Source organism: Engystomops pustulosus, chromosome 4, assembly GCF_040894005.1.
Source record: "Engystomops pustulosus chromosome 4, aEngPut4.maternal, whole genome shotgun sequence".
In the NCBI taxonomy this organism is placed as follows: Eukaryota; Metazoa; Chordata; class Amphibia; order Anura; family Leptodactylidae; genus Engystomops; species Engystomops pustulosus.
This window is the reverse complement of record NC_092414.1, coordinates 117,823,293-117,845,865: the sequence shown is the minus strand read 5'-3', so window position 1 is coordinate 117,845,865 and position 22,573 is coordinate 117,823,293. Positions and strand designations below refer to the sequence as shown.

The 22,573-nt window shown below is 42.2% G+C and overlaps 1 protein-coding gene across 4 annotated transcripts in view; it reads left to right on the top strand.

Annotated features, from left to right (window-relative positions):
- PUS7 (pseudouridine synthase 7) overlaps window positions 1-22,573 on the top strand; it is a 38,343-nt gene that overhangs the window by 4,283 nt on the left and 11,487 nt on the right. For 3 of the 4 annotated variants that reach the window (XM_072147194.1, XM_072147192.1, XM_072147195.1), the window contains exons 2-10: window positions 161-545; window positions 1,404-1,488; window positions 1,566-1,667; window positions 3,092-3,236; window positions 18,381-18,398; window positions 18,677-18,788; window positions 19,268-19,345; window positions 20,663-20,791; window positions 22,302-22,427. In XM_072147194.1, the coding sequence (XP_072003295.1) occupies window positions 196-545; window positions 1,404-1,488; window positions 1,566-1,667; window positions 3,092-3,236; window positions 18,381-18,398; window positions 18,677-18,788; window positions 19,268-19,345; window positions 20,663-20,791; window positions 22,302-22,427 (1,145 nt within the window). In that variant the 5' untranslated portion in view covers window positions 161-195. The remainder of the gene's footprint in view (window positions 1-160; window positions 546-1,403; window positions 1,489-1,565; window positions 1,668-3,091; window positions 3,237-18,380; window positions 18,399-18,676; window positions 18,789-19,267; window positions 19,346-20,662; window positions 20,792-22,301; window positions 22,428-22,573) is intronic. The other variant, XM_072147193.1, reaches the window with a different exon arrangement.

The window sequence follows — 22,573 nt, the reverse complement described above, 5'->3', positions numbered from 1 at the left end:
AGAGTAAATAAAAAGCTTTGTTCTAACCTAAAGCATAGATTTAAGCATGTCATTGGATTAATAGATGCATCAGTAAATGTGTGTTTACTGTGTTACATCATAGCAAGTATTCTCTCTTGAACTGGTTTGTTTTATGTGGCCCTTATCTTTTGTCCATTAGGTTTATGTAAAAAGTTCTACAGTGCCTTTCTAACTATGGAGTCCATTGAGATGACAACCATTTCACTGAAGCGACACCTTGCATCTAAAGACCTCACCCTAGATGACGCCAAGAAGCTAAAGCTCTCAGAAAATGATTTTGCTGATGAATCTGTTACCAAGCTTCAGGAAAGTGTTGTTCAGCCCCAGAAAGTCCTAGAAACAGAAAGTGTTGCTGAAGAGGGTAATGGAAGTGAAGGAGAGGAGGAACTCCTGGAAGGGGAGCCTGATGAGGGGGACCCCGAAAGTTTTGCTGACATGATGAAACATGGCCTGACTGAACTTGATGTTGGGATCACCAAATTTGTGAGCTCTCATAAAGGCTTCTCTGGAATCTTGAAAGAAAGGTAATGTATTTCTCATACAGCGTTTCTAAACTGCTGTAGTGGGCATTATCGTTTGTGTCCTTGTAATTGTGCTGTATTTGTGTCATGAACTAACATATAGAGTTTTGAGCCTATAAAAGCTTTTTTTGTCAAATATGGTAAAGGTATTAACACATTTTGTGCCTGTATATCTAGAATGAACTTAAAAAGGATGTCTGAGAGGACGAAGAATTTTAAGACCGTTTACTTGTTTGCACAGTGGGGCTTACAGTTGTGCTACTTGCACACTGCCATATGCTTGCACAGGCGAGCACACGGGAGCATGGTGGAGACGACGAGGTGGTGTGAGCACTGTTCACCCCTCCCCTCTCCACAGCGATACAGGGCTGTACATACGGGGAAACAGGGCATGCTCCATCTTTTCCCCATACACGCTGCCACACGTGTGGGGTCCTCGTGCGGCCGACATAGCCGTCTATGGGGACGTAGATAACGGCATTCTGAAAGGGACTTACCGTAAGTGCTGATTCTTATTCAGCCAAGTATTTTAGATTTGCAATACCATCTGCTATTTTGTATATAACAAACCTGTATCATAGTTTACATGCTCTTAACATACATTTCAACAATACCTGCATTTATTTAGCTCCACAGAGTAACATTGATAAGATGCAGCATTAAAAATGGGTCACTTTGTCGGTTTTACAACTGGCTACTTTGCATAAATCAGTCCGATACACTGAAGTTGTTAAGAGAAAAAACGATTGCAGCATGTTGCAAAGAAACCTTGGACAAGTTAAATTTGTCAAGAAAAGCTTTATTTCTGCTCTTGTTACATTTTGTGGACATTCGTTCTAACGCCTCTACCTTCCGTTTTAGATATTCAGATTTTGTTGTACATGAAATAGGAAAAGATGGAAAGATCATTTATCTGAATGATTTATCGGTTCCAGCAGATGACGAGGTAAATCTCCATATTTTCATAGCTGCATAGCATATTTTCAGTTTGTCTTGGTAAACTGACATTCTGGCTCTTTTTAGGATCCATCAGAAGACATTTATTCAGTCTTATCCGATGATGAGAAAAAGCGTTTGGAAGACCTTCAGTTATATAAAAATAAGGAATCCAATGTAGCTATTGAGGTAATTGTTTTTAAGGTGTACTTTTACCTTGAACTTACCCAAACTTGTTTATAAATTAAAAATTTATATGTATACTATATAGCAGTGGTGGCGAACCTAAGGCACGGGTGCCAGAGGTGGCACTCTGAGCCCTTTCTGCGGGCACTCAGGCCATTGTCCAAGGAGTTCACCAAACACTGAATCTTGGCTGTTTGGAACTGCAGGGAAAGTAAGAAGGTGTTGACAGAAGTGCATTATCTTTGGAGATCATCCTGCTGGACTCACCATTTCTTCCAGTACAGAGAGACCCTGGAAAGAAGCTACAATGATAATTTGAATTTGCTTTCCTTCTGTCAACTATATTGGTGGCCTGAGGCGGCCAATACAATTGAAAGAATTGTGCGGAAGAACAGGTAGCAGTAAGTTACTGTATAAAATTCCATGCTGGCACTTTACAGTAAATAAGTGGATTTTGGATGTAGTTTGGGCACTCTGTATGTAAAGGGTTCGCCATCACTGCTATATAGTTTGTGACTGTCGTTTTAATATATAATATGTAAAGTCTGAGGCAAACAGGGCAACCATGGCAATGTTTTTTTATAGTGGAGCAAGACATTGTTGTAAAAATTTTGATGAATATTAATGTTTTATTTTTAAAGCTTTATTTATATGTAATGTATGTGTGTGTGTTAACTTTATATGCCCACCATGAGGTCATGAAATCTTGGGAATCTCTGACGTCTTTCGTCAGTGGGCGGTTGGGGACGAGTTAACTCACCTTCAAGGGAACCTTTCACCAGGCAAATCTCTATGAAACCACAATAAGTACCTTCGATGGTCAGTTGCATGTGAATTGGACATGTATTTATAAATTGAGACCGCTGCCTGCAGCAAGAAAAATTTACTTCTATTCATGGTCAGCTTCCAGTCAGGGGCGTGGGGGTCCTGGCACAATAGTCAAGGAGGTGCCAGCCCCCATGGCTGCTTCTTTACATAACCGCGCCTCCCTATCTCTCTGTAATTTCAGTCTCGTCTCAATTATCGCGAATGAATCGCTCAACATCTCAGAATTGAGACGAGTACACGGCAGGGCAAGGAGAGGACAAGAAGCCGGCTAGGAGGATATAAGGTGGCGCTTTATGTAAAGATGTGGCCGCAAGTGCCGGTGCCTGCTTGACTGCCCCACTCCTATGCAAGCGGACCATGAATATAAGTTAATTTGTCTGGCTTCAGGCAGCGACCTCTATTTATAAAGACATGTTCAAAAAACAGGCAACCGACCAGACAAGGTACTTATTGTGGTTTTATATCCTTTGGAATTTTGACAGGTTCTCTTTAAACGTTGTTGTGAAGTGTTGCCCTAACTGAACTGACCTTTCTGTTGGTAGTTTACATACCTTTTCCTGTGGTTGCACTGAGCTTTTTCTGGCAAATTTTATATCTAGGTTGTTGATGATAGCAAAGAGAAGAGGACAATCATTCATCAGGCGGTAAAAGGCCTATTCCCTGGGCTGGAAACCAAAACTGAGGATCGAGATGGAAAGAAATACATTATAGCCTACCATGCAGCTGGCAAAAAAGCTTTATCAAGTAAGATTGTATCACCACTGGACATTTTATCAATACTGTTGCTTTTTGTATTTTGGCCACAGCAAATGTATGGCAACTTTTCTGCATGTAAAATGTTGGGCTGTGGGCTAGTTCTTACCATATTAATGCACACGGTATATAGGGCCACACCCTCCTCTTTATATACAAATGATAATTGGTAAAAGAAGTTATGCCAGCATTACTTAGTATATGGGGGTCACTTGACTCTACTGATCAGTAAGGTCCCCCTTAATTTAATCGTTTTTACCTAACCTTTGGATAGTTGACAGATCTTACTGCTGAGAAAATCCTCTGTAGTTCGTTTACAGCATCATTTACCTTAAGTAGCTTACCACATACAATCTAACATTATTTCAGTCACTCTTATATGTGACTCCCATGTTGCATCAAGAGTGAGCAGTCTTCTCTTCTAAGTCTCCTTTTATACGATCAGGAACAGATGTTCCTGGAAATATTTGTTTCCAATGATTGCTCTCTTTTTTCCAGGACTTAATCTTAGCAATAATTGCTGCTGTATTGGAGTGAATGGATTGTTTATCCCTATACAGTTTGCATTTGTTGGGTATTCCTGTGCAGTTGTTTGTTATGGAAGAAGGATCTTGGATAAATTTGATTTGTTATATGTGTCCATTTGGCTTTTGCTTCACTTATTACCTTGTGTTACACTAATATTTCCTTGACAATTAACTGTTCTAGTTCTAGACCACCCCCTAGTTAAAGACGGACACTTCTTCCCACTGTGACCTCTGGTGAAGCTTGCTGAATGCTTTACTATAGTCCCAGACTGTAATGATCAGCTGTACGGTGTCTGTAATGAAGTTTTATTGATAATCATTGGTCCCATTACAGCAAAAAATTTTAAACTCCAATTGTCACTGGGGCAAAAACAAATTCAACTTGAGAACAAACCTATGAAACCTATCTTGTACATAACCCGGGAACTGCCTGTACAGTGGGGGAAATAAGTATTTGACACAAGGCCCATTTTGCTAGGTTTCCCACCTTCAAAGAATGGAGAGGTCTTTAATTTTTGTCGATACACTTCAACTGAGACTGAATCTAGAAAAAAACTGAAAATCACATTGAATATTTGTTAAATAGCATTTTAATGCTAATTAAGGGTGATGCTGAGTAAGGTTATGAATCGGCCCAGAAGTACAGAGGAGGCCCTGGTCAATGACTTGAATCCAGCAGTGAACACAGTCTCAAAGATGGTAACACACTAATGTACTAGGTTCCCCTACTAGTGCCAGTACATGTCCAGGACTGTTTGAACTTTTCCACTGACCAGCTGGACAACGCAGAGAAGGCATTGTAGAAGATCATGTGGTCAGATGAGACCAAAATAGAACATTTAGTATCAACTCCCTTTGCTGGATATGGAGGAAGAAGGATGAAAACAACCCGAAGAACACAGTCCCAAACATGAAGGGGATTGAAACATACTTTAGGGTGGCTTTCTGCAAAGAGAACAGGACCACTGCACAATATTGAAGGGAAGGTGGATAGGGCCATGTATGACAAGATTTTGGACAAAAAAACTCCTTTGCTCAGTAAAAGCATTAAAGATGGGTGATGGTTGGGTCTTCCCAGGGAGGCGCTCAGTATGATGCATTTCAAGGTCCTGGAGTGGTCTATCTAGTCTCCAGACCTTCACTCAATCAGAAGTCTTTGGATGGAGCTGAAGCTCAATGTTGCCCAGTGACAGCCTTGAAACCTGAAAGATCTGAAGAAGATCTTATCCATGGAGGAATGGGTCAAAATGCGTGCTGCAGTGTGTGTGCTAACTTGGTCAAGAAATACAGAAAACGTCTGACCTGTTAGGATTGTAATTATACCGTATGGGGCACAGATGCCAATGTGTATCACGCATCGCCAGCATCCACTAAATGTACACTGTAGGTGTCTCCAGTGATGTAAATGTCCATATATAGGCAGTTACATCACTAGGGAAACTCCATGAACATCACCTGACTGCCTGCTGATGATTGCTCCTCTTTGCTGCCCTTGGGCCTCCTCCTGAAGTGTGTCTACGAAGGAGGGCAAATCTGTGATGTGTTATGCATACTGCACTGTGAGCAGCGCAAGAACTTTTAAGGCAGAATTAAGGCATTAAATTACATAAGTGCATGCTTAAAAACAAATCCTACTATATTTGAGTGTTCACACAATTTACTCTGGACGGCAGTATCTACGTGTTTATAGGTATGTGATGCTATACAGTTCTGAACGATGTTCCTGATTTCATACATACAGCATAGATATCTCAGACCTATACTAGTTTACAGTAGATTCTAGTTTTAGGCCATCTGCACATGTGGATTTTTCACGTAGAAAATCTTCTACATTGGGGGCGTGGCCGAATGCCGAGCTAGGAGGACGCATACCGGCGAGCTCCCGGGATCCTGACCTCCATCCTGTAAAGTGGATAGCCATCCGTGAAAATAAACATCTGGGCACCCGACGCAGACCTACCTGGCAATCGGAGGACGGTGTGGCGCCTGCCATTTGAAACCCCAGCCGAGTCGGAGGGTCTGAAGCAGAGACCGGGCGCCGCCATTGTAGCTGGGGTACCAGTGAAGCAGGATCGGCCGCTGTAGGTGCCTCGCGCCACTGTGTCCCGGGGCCGGGTGCCGGGATCTGGTGAGGTGTCGGGCCTCCCGTTCGGGGTCGAGGACGGCCGCGGTGGCGTGGCGCGCACAACACGTGGTGTGCCGGCGCCATTGAGGATCTGACGCGCCGCCTCCTCCTGCTTTCCGGGCGCTGCCGCTCGTTCGCTCCCCCTTCCGGGACCCGGTGTCGGCGGCAGGTGAGGAGTCGGTCCTCCGGACCGTGACTGTGGGCGGCCGCTGCTGTAAGGAGTGTGCGGCACGTGGTGTGCCGGCGCCATAGTGAAGTGGGCGCACTTCCCCCCCCGGCCTTCCAGGCGCTGCCGCCGTTGTGAATCTGAGGGACAGCTCAAGATCTACTGCCTCGGGGTCCTGTCTCAACTGCTGCTGAGAGGTAGGCTGCTTGTCTGCTCCCCCGACCACAGAACCTCTCCTCACATAGCACACCCGTGTCAGTGAAGAAGAGACTTTCCTGACCCCCCCCCTGATCACATCTCTATCTGGCACTGAAGGGGTTACTTCTACTATACTACATAGAGCTCGGTTTTAGTCCTTCTGCTGTCTACCCTGGTGTATCCTTAGTGACTGTCTGATTCAATTCAACCCTCCTTGAAAGCTTACTGGATTACTGGTGCTGTATGCTTGTAATTCACACTGATAGAACAATGGGCAACAGGAGGAGAACAGCTAAACAAAGCAAGGCGCCATCAGGTGCCTCTGCGCCGCCATCTGATGACGAATCAGTTCCTGGAGACCCCCTGTACCATTCTCTTGACCCTCTGGATAACCAGGCTTGTTCCACCTCACAAGCTGTTTTAGCGCAAATTCAATCTAATGCGGCAAGGAAGCTGGGCAGGTTTTCACGTGCTCAGCCTAGCTCTCCTCATGGATCTCCTGGTCCCTCACCCTCCATGTTTGATGGATCTCAGAGCCCATTGCAACCTGATGACCCGGAGGACATCCCTATGGATCCATCTGAGGTGCTTGACAAGAAATTTGCTGAAGTGTTAGCGGCCATTAACTCCTGCCAATCTAAGCTAGTTAACAAAGTGGATGAGCTCCGTCAGGACTTTGTCATCCTGAGACATGACGTTCATAAAGCTAAGGAGCGGATAACAGAGACGGAGCGCCGCATTTCCGACGTTGAAGATGTCCAGAGACCAATGCCCGCTCAGATTACTGATTTACAACGTCAGATGGCTGCCGCTGCAGACAGGGCGGACGATTTTGAGAACCGCTTAAGGCGCAACAATATAAGAGTTGTTGGTCTCCCCGAGAAAGCTGAGGGTCCTGATCCGGTCGCCTTTTTTGAAAAATGGATGAAGGACTTGCTGCCTGCAGAGACTTTTTCGCAGTTTTTCACGGTAGAAAGGGCCCATAGAGTCCCAACCCGCCCTGGCCCTCCGGGGGGGAATCCCAGGCCTTTCCTAGTTAGACTACTACACTTTAGGGATAGGGACGCAATTCTGCGTGCGGTTAGAGGCAAAGGGGAGATTCTCTTGGGTAATAACAGAATAGCATTTTACCCTGATTTTTCTGCCGCGGTGCGGAAGCAGCGCACCCACTTCAATGAGGTTCGCAGTCGCCTAAGGGATAAAGGGTACAAATATTCGATGATTTTCCCTGCTCGCCTCCGGGTGATAGATGGTCAGAGGACCCGTTTTTTCACCTCCCCGTCAGAAGCCATGCAATGGGTGGACTCAGCCCCTAGGGCTCCTGGAAGTGCTAGGGCGGCCCCTCCTCCCTGATCTTGGGCTGGAATGTACTCAAAGTCCTTCCCTTTAGTCAGGAGGCCCTGCGTGCCATAACTGGGGTCCCAGTTCTAATATAGCCAAGCGTTTATATTATACAATACTTCAAGGTGGATGCCTCCACCCCCTCTAGTAAATTACTGGGGGGTCACCTCTACACTGTTTCTAAGTGATCGGTGATATCCATCATTTACTTTCTAACCCCCTAACTGTAGGGGTCAGGTTCCCGGGATAAGCAGTTTTTTGGGTTTATCCTAGTTGGGGACCATAGTTCCTGGTAGTTAGATAGTTCGAGGGTATAGGTCTGCACTTCAATTGTTAGAGTGTTAGACAGGGGGTTATTTTTAAAGTATAATTGGGTTACAGGTTTATTCATGTTAATGCTTTATTATGTGTTTTTTGTGGCAAAGCTGTGTGAATGTGTGTGTGAGTGGTTGTTTGTGTCTATGTCTCCTCCATTCCTCTTTGCAGGTTCCAATTCTCCAAATATCCAGCCAGACCCATATCCCCCCTCACTGTTATGGCGCCAATTAAGGTAATAAGCTGGAACGTTAGAGGGCTAAATTCTAAATTTAAAAGAGCTATAATTTTGGATACCATTAAAAAACAGTCTCCCCATATAGTCTGTATACAGGAGACGCACCTTACAGGACAAAAAATTCTATCACTGAAACGTGCCTGGGTAGCTAGGGGTTACCACTCCTCATACTCAGTATATGCAAGAGGTGTCTCTATACTGGTATCTAAATCCCTCCCAATAGAGGTGTTACAGGTGGCCATCGACCATTTTGGCCGTTTTGTCATACTGCACTGCTCCTTATGGGGGTCCTCCTTCACCATTGCCTCAGTGTACGTCCCTCCTCCTTTTGATACTGGCCCACTACAAGCAATGACAGATAAACTGGCAGCCATGCCCCCGGGTCCATTAATTTGTATAGGGGACTTTAATGCGGTGCCTGATCCATCTCTAGATCGCACTAGTGGGGTTGACCCTGCATCAACTCGATTAAATGAATGGATAATGTCCCTTAGCTTGAAAGATCTCTGGAGGGGGAAATATCCTTTGGGGAAAGAGTATACATTTTACTCCTCAGTGCATAGGACCTTTTCTCGAATAGACCTGGCATTAGGTTCCCCTGACGTGCTCCCCATGGTTGACTCTATCTTCCACTGCCCCCGTAGTATCTCGGACCACTCCGCTTTGGTTCTTAATCTACTGATTGGTCCTCCCTGTGATTCCCGAATTTGGCGCTTGCACCCTGCATGGCTTTCTAATCCTACAGTGCAGATGAAAATGCAGACAGATCATAATGATTTTTGGGAAACCCATCATAACCATCCAGATCCGTTGCTTCTGTGGGACGCATACAAGTCCTCTACGAGGGGGGGCGATCATCTCCGGGGTGGCAGGGCATAGGAAGGTCATGGGCGATAAAGAAAGAGGGCTGACCACTAGACTACAGGTTGCTGAAAAGAGATACATAGAGAATCCCAGTGGGGACAATAAGAGGGCCTGGGCGCAGGTACAGCGGGAACATCTTGCTCTGGCCAAGGAACGCACTAGCAAACGCCTTTTGGCGTCTGAAGCCTCAGTTTTTGAATTTGGGGACAAAAATGGTAAGCTACTTGCATACCTCTCCAGGGCGGAACGACCATGTGCTTCGGTCCCCTTTATAGCAGATGCGAGTGGGGCCTTGGTACATGTTCCTACCTCTATAAATAAGGTGTTTACAGAATTTTATTCTTCCCTGTACAGTCCTAGCATATCTACTACGGCTGCCGAAATGGATGCTTTTTTGGATGACCTTCCTCTGTGGCGCCTAACCCCTGCCCAATCTCTAGAATTAGACTCCCCCATCTCAGCAGAGGAGGTGGAATTAGCTATTCAGTCTCTTCCGTCAGGTAAGACACCTGGTCTAGACGGGCTGGGGGGAGAATGGTATAGGAGTAAATGTGAATTCTTAGCCCCTAAGCTGCTTGATGTTTTTAACACAGCCCTGGAGCATGGCTCGTTGCCTCCCTCTATGAGAGAAGCCTTAATAGTAGTTATCCCGAAGCCCGGAAAAGACCCTTCTCTCCCTGACTCTTATCGACCTATTTCTCTCCTTAACACCGACGTTAAAATTCTAGCCAAAATCTTGTCAACCAGACTAAATAAGGTGATTTTGTCACTGGTGCACCCGGATCAGACGGGCTTCATGCCCGGCAGGGGAACGGATATTAATATTCAGAGATTATTCCTAAACATAGAAGCAGCTGTGGGCTCTCCTGATCCTGGCTTTGTTCTTTCACTTGACAATTGCAAGGCCTTCGACTCGGTTGAATGGCCATATTTATGGGCCGTACTGGCTAAAATGAGAATAGGCCCTAGATTCCTGGCCCTTGTCCAGCTTTTATATCAGGGTCCGAAAGCCAGGGTCAGAACTAACCTGAATGTGTCTGCTCCCTTCCCCATGGGCCGGGGCACCAGGCAGGGTTGTCCGTTGTCCCCGTTACTTTTTGCATTGGCCATTGAACCCCTTGCTGCGGCTATTCGCCTCTCCGCTGATATAGTTGGATTGGTGAGAGGGTCGATCACGGAGAAGGTTTCCTTATACGCGGACGACACCCTAGTATACCTTGGAGACGTTGGCGCCTCTCTAGTATCCCTTCTTTCCCTAATTGACAGATTTGGTTCCATCTCAGGCCTACGGGTAAATTGGGATAAGTCAGTTCTCTTCCCTTTATCCGGTAATACCAATCTTAACCTATCTATCCCCTTGCAGGTAGTATCCAGCTTTAGATATCTGGGTGTCAGGGTGTCCCGTAGGGTCCAGGATTATGTTGCATTAAATATTGACCCCCTGATAACAGACACAGAGAAACGATTGCAAGCATGGTCCACATTACCCTTATCCCTTTATGGCCGCATCAATATTTTTAAAATGATCTATTTACCAAAATTCTTATATCTACTTCACTCCTGTCCGGTGCTACTCCCCAAACTAATATTTAAACGTATAGACAGTATCTTAAGAACATTCTATTGGCAAGGGACCAGCCCACGTTTCAGTCTGGCCGTATTACAGGCGCCTAGATCTCGAGGTGGATTAGCGGCTCCTGACTTATACTTTTACTATCTGGCATCCCAACTTGTCTACGCACAGTGGTGGATCGACATAGATAGGGGGAATGCAGCCACTGCCTTGGCTGGGTCTCTGATGGGGTCATATGAAGCTCTTACGAACCTTCTATATAGGTACAAATCCCCGGCCCTAATCCCAATTCCTCTGCGTACTGTAGCCATCTGCTGGCAAAGAGCTCAATTGCTAGTCAGCCCCTCCTCTCCCCCTCCAGTGTCTCCCAGATCTCCCATCTGGTTAAACCCTTGGTTCCCACACCTTCTCTCCTTGCCTGGGTGGACGATGTGGGGGGCTGCAGGCGTCAAGTTCATCGGCCAATTGTTATCCTCAAATTCTGAGCTACTCTCCCTGCGTGAACTGAGAGAGAGGTTTTCCCTGCCCCCCATGGCGTCCTTCCACTACTCCCAACTGAGACACGCCTTTAAGGCCCAGTTTGGGTCCCTTGCATTGTCCACTGAATTCACTAAACTGGAAACCCTGCTAGGAACCCCTGATCTATCAAAAACTCTCACACAAGTATACACTGTTCTGCAAGCTCAGGGTGTTCGACCATTTGACCGGGCTCAGGGGCGCTGGAGAGAGGATATCCCAGACCTCTCAGAAGAGGAATGGGGGGAAGTTGAGCACTCATACTTTGACTCAGTGGTAAGCGCTAGGGATTTCCTAGTACAAACAAAATTCCTCCACAGAATTTATTACACCCCGGTAAGACTTAATCGTATGGGGGCTAGACAGGATGATAACTGCTTCAGATGTCAGGTAGCCTGTGGTTCTTTCCTACATTGTGTGTGGGCATGCCCCAGGGTCAGTGCCTTTTGGACAGAAGTGCTAACATTCCTCAGCAATCACTTTGGTTTTCCCCATATAGCTAACCCTAAAGTTTGCCTCTTGGGAGTAATAAACGAGGTCATTGGTGGCCATTATGACAGGATCTTCTTTAGACTCGTTCTGTACTATGCGCGTAAGGTGGTGATTATGTCCTGGAAGGATCGTGACCCCCCTCCCCTGCAGAAATGGATATCGCTGGTCAACAAGGTTATCCCTATGTATTACTCGGTATACAATAATAGACAATGCCCTCAAAAATTTGAATTTATTTGGTCTAGATGGAACATGAACTCTAACACTGCGGTGTAAAGTAGCTATCATAAACGAATCCTTTTGTCTGGCTCGAACCCCATGTGAAGAGGGTGGAGTGTTATGTAGTTAGTGTTATGTCTTTGTATGTCTGCATGAATGGGTGTCTGAATGTTTGTTCATTAAGTTCCAACTGCGGCGATTACATGCTGTATATGTACTGATATGGTCACCTATTTCTGATATTAGAATGCTATTTGACCGAATGCAATATCTGAATATGCTGCCCTGCTATTCTCAAGTATTACTACGCTGCGCCGTAGTCTAATGTTTCAAGGTGTTATTGTTGAATTTAAAAAATTGAAAATTCATAAATAAAATCTTTTAAAAAAAAGAAAATCTTCTACATTAAAAAATAGTGTTTACCTATAAGTGAAAGTGGAAAAAACATTTATATTAAAAAGTACATGTTCAAAGGATAGAACACAGTGTGCAACAGCTCAAATACATAGGATTCGGCCAGGGATTTACAGAATCCATATATAATCCAGTTCCCTGTAAGTACTGTAAATATGGTGCCCCTGTAAATATAATTTTTCATCTGGTTTGTTCCTTGTAATGGCTGCAAACCAACCACTGTGTAAATTCTGCAGCCTTTCAACAACATGGACAGATGCCCCTAATTTATGATAATGTATTTTATTATGAAGACTAAGCACTAACAATGCACAAATGGCCACATATGAGTGCTTCTGTATTATTTCCTTTAGCCACAGAGATACTACTATCTGTTAGGCTGAATTCACACAGCCGTATGGAAGACGTATAAACGGCCGACGAATATACGTCCCCCATAGACAGCAATGAGAGCACAGCGCCCTAGTGGAGCGGCGCGGTGCAACACCGGACTGTCCCGTACTCAGTGGAAAGATAGGATATGTCCTTTCTTTTCCCGGGATATGGCCCAGTCGCAATGTTTTAGCGCCCACCCCCTCCTCCTCTCCCCGGTGCCAGCTGTACTACAGTACGGCAGGCACACGTCAACGTAGCCTTAGAATGTTACAATATATTTTCCCTTTGAAGGAAATCAAACACTTTAAAAAAAAAAAAAAAAAAAAAAAAAAAAGAGAGAGAGAGAAAAGTAATACCTCTGCTCCTCTTCATCTTGATCCCGGTCATTAATCTTGACACACCGCAATCCCCTAGAAAAGAAAGCTATGATTATCAGCACAGGGATAAGATGTCCGTTGCTCTGGGCTACTTATTGTGCACGCCACTTCACTTTCCTCTTTCATGCTGTCATGCGAGCGGTTCGAAGTGACCGCCATCTCCTAGCATGGGAGAGGGAGGTGGCGAGGGCATGCATAATTAGCAGCCCGAAACGCCCGACATCTTGTCCTAGCACTCTGTGCTGCTAATTATAACTTTCTTATTTCTAGGTGTGTTGTTTTTTTTTTTTTTTTTTTTTTTTATCTATGTTGTATAAAAGAATAGCAGTGTACATTGTCTCTAAACAAGAAGATAACACTCCACACAAGTGTGGAGACGTTTCTGATCCAGTGATGACCCGCTGATTAGTGATTGTCGTCACTGCAGCTAACTAGCACTGCTGGTCCATTAGGAGGCACAAGCAATGTTTAGATATTTAGTTTTATATCTAACGACAAAGGAAAAAAAGCAGCACACCAGATTGTAGTGAAAAATACCTTAGTGGATTTATTCCTTGTGAAAGAGCAACGTTTCGGCTCCAAACAGTGAGCCTTTCTCAAGCTGAATATCCATGATTGTGTACAGATATATAAAAAAAAATGAAGGAGGTCATGTGATCATTATTGACCAATACAGACAAAGTGCAAAGTTCAAGCAATGTGCAAAGTTCAAATAATCATAATGCTCATAAAATTTACTAAAATACAAATATCGAATAGATACATCATTAGATTAAAGTGCATGTGCCTCACCATGGTATATGTATACAAATATAGTTTGGCATACAACGTGAACATCCATTGATGTGTGTGAACACTGACATAGTAAAAGTGAAAAAAAAATAAAAAATCCATAGCTAACAAGCCATAAACAAAGTCCCCATCGTCTCACCACCTTATATCAAAAGAAGAGCTAGTGATAGCCGTATACACCATCGCACTGGGCTGGCACGCATGGTGAAACGCACACCGGGAATGGCGACCGCGTGTGTGCGGTTCGGCACATTGTAAGTCAATGGGCAGAACCACTGCCAATCAAAAGACTGACAGCAGCTAATGTCAATAGACAAAAAATATATATATAGAGGATCGCATCGCTGGAACCATGAGCAAGTAAATAGATGCGTAATGACCATATGTATGTTAGTATTCACACTGCAGTATGGACCAGTCGGTCCGAACAATAAACTGTGGGGGAAACTCACCATGGCAACCTGTGTATCTGCAAGATGATATTAGCCACACAGAAAACGCATAATCACCGCAAGTGAACCGCAATTATTGCGAATAGTGCCTAATAAGGCTGGAGGTGCCAGTTTATGTCTAACCCCTTTCCAGGGGAAAAACAGAGAACGGCAAATTACCTCTGTTCTAGTGGTAATAACCACAGCGGTAACAAAACATTAGGTGCTGACCCCATAAGAAATAACAATTAATATATAAGATGTCACTGCAGATACAAGATACAGAATGAATCGATGTCAACTCTCTATACAAAAAAAAATTTTTACAGAAAAAATGTCAATATCACAAATAATAATTCAAAATCACTACAGAGACGAGGAAGACATATGTTCAAGTTGCTTGAGATATGCGACTTCATAATTTGAAAAAAAGGAAAAAAGACATTATAAAAATGTAAACAACAATCATATAATTCATTATTCCACCTACATTAGTGGACACAGTGTACATCGCTACATTGGACTGGAGAGGAGACGCATCAAACAGAACTCAATCTATAATCAACATTTTAAGCCATGTGGTTTAAGTGTGTTTAATACAAAAATCCATTTCAATTCCCTGCGTTTCAGAATACGCTCACGGTCCCCACCTCTGCGTTGTGGTGGTATATGATCTATTGTGCGGAAACGCAACTGTTTCTCAGTGTGTCCAGTCTCAAGAAAATGTTTGGAAACGGGCAAATCATTACGTCGAGACCGAATTGTGTATCTATGTCGTGTGAACTGCACCTTAAATTCTAGTGTGGTCTCACCCACATAGAGAAAGCCACGAGGGCAAGACGGTACATAAATGACATAGCTGCTAGTGCAGGTTAGATAATATTTGATATGGTAAGTTTTATCATTATGTAAAAATTGTGAGCCCTTATCCATATGTGTACAGTTGATACAATTGCAGCATGGAAAGCAACCTTTCCGTACTGTGCCATAAAGGCCAGTTTGCCTCAAAACTTTTGATGGTCCAACGTCAGATTTAACTAGTCTGTCACGTAATGATTGTGACTTGCGGTAGGAAAAAAGAGGGGGGGGTTTAAATTCATCCACTGTAATGTTGCCTCCATTTAACTTTGACCAGTGTTTCCTAATCACTCTCGCTATGGAGTCACTACTGTCATTGTATGTCGATACAAATGGAATGTGTGTCATAGACTTCTGTTCCCTCTTGGGTTTTATATCTAGTTTGTTGCACTATAAAGTAGGAGGGCACCCTGAACTCCTGTTTGAAGAAATCAGTGTTACTAGGCAGGCCGAATAAGTTACTCTGACAATCATCCCTGGGGCTGTCCAGGGCAAATGCATGGGCACAGATTCTCAAACTCCAAGGTGTTGTATTTTTGTTTTGTTTTTTTTGAAGGGAGGGGGGGGGGGTCAAAAAAGCACATCAGTCGGGTGACATTTATATGTTAGGTTAGCTTATGTAATAGACCAACTAAAGAATGACTGACTACTGCTTTTAAGGTAGTCAATAACCATGAAGAACCCTTCATGTAAAATGGTGAATAAAGCCTAATTTACTTAGACAAATAAAAATGGTATCAATTCCCTTGAAATTGCATTTTCAGCATCTCTCTGGTGCTGAAGATTTAAAATGGCCTCATTTTATCTATGTGCTTAGTTGATGTAAAATTATTTCTATTTCCTTTGTTTTTGTCACACTATCTAGGACCTCTGAATTTTGTAAGAATGTGTTTTTATGTGTTTGGTAATATAAACGTGTTTTTCTCTGACATTTTCTGGTAATACGCTCTATAGACTGTCCTGCTATTGCTTAGTACCTGAACTTGCAATCAGCAAGGCCATAAGAATGTATGATGTGACTTTGCATGCTTTAAGCATGAGGTGTTCTGCATGCTAGCAAGTAGTGGTGCATTTTTTGCAAATTTCCATCGGTGTCTTTCATTGATTAAATTGAATTTCCATTATTCCTTGGAAAATGTAGGAGTCTTGCATTTGTGATATGCATGTCTTCTATTTCATAGGTTTTGTACTAAATATTTTTTTACTAATCTGTTCTTAAGTGAAATTGTCGGCCACTTACCGTATATACTCGATTATAAGCCGACCCGAGACCCCTAATTTTACCACCAAAAACTGGGAAAAACTACTGACTCGAGTATAAGCCGAGGGTGGGAAATGCATTGGTCAAATGCCCCCAGTAGTATACAGCCTGCCAGCCCCCAGTAGTATACAGCCTGCCAGCCCCCAGTAGTATACAGCCTGCCAGCCCCCACGGCCCTTAAAAAAAATAAACTTATATACTCGCCCTCCGATGTCAGTGCGGCTCCCCGATGTAGGCGCAACTTACCGATGTCAGCGCGTCCCTTCTTCTTTCTTCTCTGCAGCTCCTCTTCTCTCTTCCGGCATGGACGCGGCCATCTTTTCTTCTAGCATGCGCATACTATGACGCGGCCGCTGCTGACGTCATAGTATGCTCGGCCACTAAGAAACCATGGCCGCCTCCATGCCAGAAGAGAGAAGAGGAGCCGCGGAGAAGAAAGAAGACGGGACGCGCTGACATCGGGGACATCGGTAAGCCGCGCCGACATCAGAGGGTGAGTATTTAAGTTTAATTTTTTTTAAGTGGGTAATTTTTTTTGTTTTAGACTCGTGTATAAGCCGAGGGGACGTTTTTCAGCACATTTTTTGTGCTGAAAAACTCGGCTTATACACGAGTATATACGGTAATTAAGAATCAGATTTTTCTGACTGTGGGGAAAAAACACTTTTTTTCAAATATATATTTTAAGTTTTGTCTTCAACTACATTTACGGTTTTTCTTTTTCTGATTGTTTTATTCTGTCACAGGGTTAAAACTTTTAGACACTCGTAGCAATAGCACTTGCATGGCATCCTCTCACTAAAGTATATAGCCTGTTAAGACACTGCATACATAGGTATTGTTTTTGCACTATGAAAGAAGCACTTTTTGCATTCATCTTCTCAGCTCACTTGTCACGTCATATATAGGTTCCTCTAACCATGAAGGCAGCTTGTACCTGTAGAATAATAATAATAATAATAGCAATGTGATGGAATTGCCTTGGAGTTTTTCGGCAGGATATTTACTTTTAATTTTTATGGGAAAAGGCAGGTTTTGTTTAATAAAAGTATAAAGCCTTAGCTTCTCTGCCTATTGGAATCTTCCTGGGACTCTTCTTGCAACTTCTTTGTGGTTCTGCTCAACATTCAGGCAATGACCCTGCAGCCCATTATTGATGAAAGAGATAACTCACTGTTATTTGCAAGGTGGTCATTCCCTGTGTGTTGAGTGGAACCACTCACTGAGGTTGTTAACATGCTCAGAATTTTTCATCACCTCCATTAACTTCATATTTTTTGTCTTCTTTAATAGGTGACACCTCAATGGAATTATTTCTTTAGCTCCCACCATTTCTGAGCTACCAATGTCTGTATTTTCAGATCTGTAGTGTTGGGGTCTTATCTATCTCAAGACCAACCACCTGACAGCAGAGAGCCTAATAAGTATATTGAGTACTGAAATTACCATAAAACAATTCTAGTTAGGCTGTCTACTGTCGTATGGATGATCCTGGTCCCCCATCAAACAGCAGAAAGATAAAAATAAGATCTGATCAGGAATGGCTACAGCCAGGGATAATTCCAAAATCTGCAGAATTGGTGCCACAATTCTATATTTCAAAAGAATTGTATATGGGTTTAGTGAAGGTGCTGAAATGTCCTCTCTAACGTGTCCTGCCTGTCTCTTTAAAATGTTATTTAGCCAGAATACCGGTTTAAATGTTGGGTATCTAAATGTCTTGTCCTAGTAAAAACATTTTTTGTTTTATTACTTGCCTCATAAGGCAAATATACATTTCAGTAAAATACAAACAATTCGTTCTCGTATAACATTAAGCCAAAGGATTTCTTCAGATGGAAAATCTGATGCTTTTGGAAAGGGTTCATTTTCTCACTGTACCTGCTTCTAAGACCATTACGACCTGCCACGCATTTGCTGGATGCCATTGTACCCTGAAAAGTGGAATGACCATGCAGCCATAGTTCTCTTTGCATGTCCACCCCCGAATAATATTAAAAAGTAGAATTTAAACCTTACTTTCTTGTGCTCTTAATGCTATACACTTGGACAGAGGTCAGAACACCTTCAGGTAAGCACAGCTGGCATTTCATGCTCCTGAAAAAGAATGGAAATGCCAACACACATTTTTAAGTGGTAAAAGAAAATCAATACCTTAACTTTTTCAACAAATTGTACAAGCTCTGTATATTTCATGTTGTGTCCTTTTTTTATACCCATAAGGGTTTTTTATTTTTTTATAAATAGTCTACTTTACAATATGGTGGGTATCCATTTACTAAGGGCATATCAACATTTCTAATGTCTTTTTCTATCTTGCAATATTGTGTTCTTTTCTTCTTTTTCAAGATCCACGTAAACATTCTTGGCCAAAATCCAGGGGAAGCTTTTGCCATTTCGTGCTGTACAAGGAAAACAAGGACACTATGGATGCTATTAATGTCCTTTCCAAATTTTTAAGGTTTGCGCTGTTCTTTCATTATGCTAAAATATTTTATTTGCTGGTTACTGAGACTTATATACGTTATTATGTATTATTGTACATTATTATAATATTAATCACTTGATGGACTGCAGGTCCATTACAGGTTGGTTATAATAATCACTGATAACATGCAGCATTTTACATGTTAATAAATGGAGCTTTGTCCACTTACAGAAAACCTTCTAGCAGAATAGTTTTTATTCATGACTTCCATGGCTTCCATAGTTTTTACTACCTATTTACAGTTAAGTTTTCTCAGCTCAGCATCACATTGCTTCCCTCAAAAGCCTTAGTCCATGTCTAACCAAAGTTCCCTAGGAATGTACAAAAAAATTGAGGTTTTTGATAGTTAAAAATTCATTTGTAACAGTTTTGATTACAATTAGTTCAAAATGACCAGCAACCATAACGTAACATTGATGACTAATGTTCTATCATGTTTCATTTTGAGGCAGGGTGAAACCCAACATTTTTTCTTATATGGGGACCAAGGACAAAAGGGCTATTACTGTTCAAGCAATTGCAGTTCTCAAGTAAGTACTTTTTAATAAATTGTCCATGACCACTGAAGGTGATCACAGTATGTTCACAAATATCAAATACAGTTGTATTGTATCATCGATGAGGCCTTCTGTGCCTTAAGTACCCAAAGAAGCCTGATGAAAAAAAAAAAAACCCTAGAATTTCAAATCTTGCCCTTTTTCCTGGAACAGAAATAGAAAAGTGGGTATCTGCACGTTCCAAAATGCCTTCTCTATTAATTTTTTTTGGTAATGGGTTAAAAAAAAAAAAAAAAAAAAAACAGCTTTTCCGCCATTACACACACATGAGCAGGCTTGTTTACAGATCCGGGGAATTTACAATATACTACAATAATTCATTGTTGCCATAAACCCGACCTATCAATATAAGAAAAAGGCTATTCCAATCGGTGCACCCCGTTAGGGAAAATGGCGCCAAAATGTCCCATACGCAACCTTTTTGTAATTGAAAGTTGTATAAAAAGTGATCGAAAAGTTGTACATTCCCAAAATGGTAGCAATGAAAACATCATGTCTTTAAAAAAAAAAAAGAAAAAAATCACATCTTGCACAGCGTCAGAATGTACAGTTATTAGAGTCAGAATATGGCCAAATGAAGAATTGGGGGGGTTTGTTTCGGTTAAAAATTAAAACCTATATAAATTTGGTATCCCCATAATGGCACCAACCCAATGAATACATGGGAGGTGTCATTTGGAGCACACAGTGAAAGCAGTCAAAACAGAGCCCATGAGAAAATGGTACAAAAGTGTTTTTTTTCCATCAAGTTTGCTGTTTTTCCCTCTTTCCATTACAAGGCATGGAAAATGTAAATGCTGTCACTAGTAAGTACTATTTGTTACACAGAAACATAGGTCTTATAAAGCTCCTTACACAGAAAAATAAAAGTTATGGATTTTTAAGGAACGTAAGCAAAAAAAATGGAAACTCAAAAACTAAAAAAGGACATTTGCAGGAAGGGGTAAATCAAATATAAAATAATAATTTGGTATCTCCATGATTATACTAAACCAAATAATAAAGTGCATGTGTGATTTGGACTATACAGTGAAGTGTAGAAACAGAGCTAATGCATTTTTTTTTCATAAATATCACCACATTTGGATTTTTTTTCCAGCACATTGCATGCAATATTAAACAGCCACTAAGATGTGGTCTACATTTTATTGCCATTTTCCCTGGAATTTTCTCTGATCTAGTGGAGTTGTTGTATATTCAAAATGTACTACTGCAAAGTTTGTGGTAATAAGAGTTGTGTTTTTTAAATCTTTTGCATTTTTTTTATATGCAATAACATTTCTTTTACAGGATAACAGCACAAAGATTGGCTCATTTAAACAAGTGTTTAATGAACTTCAGATTGGGAAATTTTACATACCAGAAGAATCCACTGAAATTGGGTGAACTTCAAGGCAATCATTTCACAGTTGTTTTAAGGTTAGATGTTTATAAATGTTTGTGATCTATGAAGGTTGCTTATTTTATTTGCATGTTAAAGAAGCATCCTGCCCTCCCTTGGTTTCAGCCAACAAAACAGTGATGACCAGCATCAGAATTCCTCGACTTCGTGGCAAATAAATGCATTTGATTTTATTAGTTTTGTTTTATAGCTGAGTGAACATACTCTTTAAAGTACCTGCTCTCTCTGCAGGTATGTCTTTTTTAGCTTAAAAGAAAAAATGTAGTCTCTATGAAATATAAATTATGAAACTTTTCTATGGAACTCTGTATGTCATATCTATTACAACATGGTTTTAATAATAGGAGAATTCTTGATGTATCCTCACCACGGAATGCTACAGTGTATACCACTGTATACTTGTACAGGTGGATGTGTTCTACAATTATGCTCCTCTCCCAAGAAAGGTGGCAGGAGGAGTGAACAGCCAGGAGTTGCTGATGTTCTGGGAGTTTTCCCAGTGATGTCACTGTCCTTATATGGACAGTAAAATCCTTGGGGAAGTAATGCATGCCATACAGTTGCATCCCTCCATCATAGGCTACTGTGGTCTCTGCTGAGTGTATACTTTGCTCTCCAGCAGGAAGCAGGGTGGAAAACCGTAAGATTGCTGCGTTTTTGCATCCAATGTTTACTGATTGATGCAATGTATATTCTGCAGACTGAGTGGAAGGGATGCCTCCATCTGCCAGTTTGGAAATGTTTACTGTGTCAGCTTTCAGAGTGTCCAAAAATCAACTTTATATAAAAGAGAACCCGTCAGGCAAATTAACCCCCTAAACTAAATATATTTTCATAAACTGCCATTAAAAAAGAATTGCCTCTATCCCTTCATTGTCCCTCTACATGCCTTTAAACTTAAGCAATGAGGTCCTAAAGCTGTATGCAAATGACCTGTGAGATGTCCAGTGAGTCGAGCTCCCCAGTGCTTGACTGACAGCCTGTATAATGATGTGGGGTGTAATGGCTCCTCCATGTGCTTCCTGGTGGCCACACCCCTGCAGCCTGTGTGTGTATAGGAGAGATACAACAGCCATGTTATAGCAGAACATGTCAGATTCATGTGTAGCTGATGTCTGTGTCTCACACGTGTATTATGAGGGAGAGCATGTCGGCAGATAAAGCACAGACACTAGCAGTGCTTTACTATACATTACACACAGACATGAGCAGGGGGAGGGGTAACAGGAGTGACATCACTGCCTCTGACCACGTGACCAACCTCCTTTTCATAATAAAGAAAAGATGCTTTTATAATGAATAATGTATGAATTGACTAGATAAACGCTGTGATGGGATCCTTGTGAGCTGCTCTAATAGGTAGAGGTGACAGAAATAGTGGCACCTGACGACCTTTAACGTCATGGTAATTACAAAGCTGTCTAAAGTAGTATTTTAGTTGACAGCCATACATCTGCTGTAACCGGTTGGATTAGATAGGACACAGATCCTCTTGGATGACAATAACACTAAAACTTCTTTTGGTAGAAATATTACTGGAACAGATGAACAAGTAGAACAAGCCATGACATCTCTCAGGGATATTGGATTTATAAATTATTATGGCATGCAAAGATTTGGAACGACTGCTGTTCCTACGTACCAAGTGGGAAGGTAAGATGTCAGATTTGTCATATACACTTTATGTACAGTATATGCAGTCAGTACAAAGAACTGGTACACAATTTAATCTTTCTAAGAAACGAATAAAGAAAGTTGATATTTATTACATCTGTGGGGGAAGGTGATTTAGGTTTCCA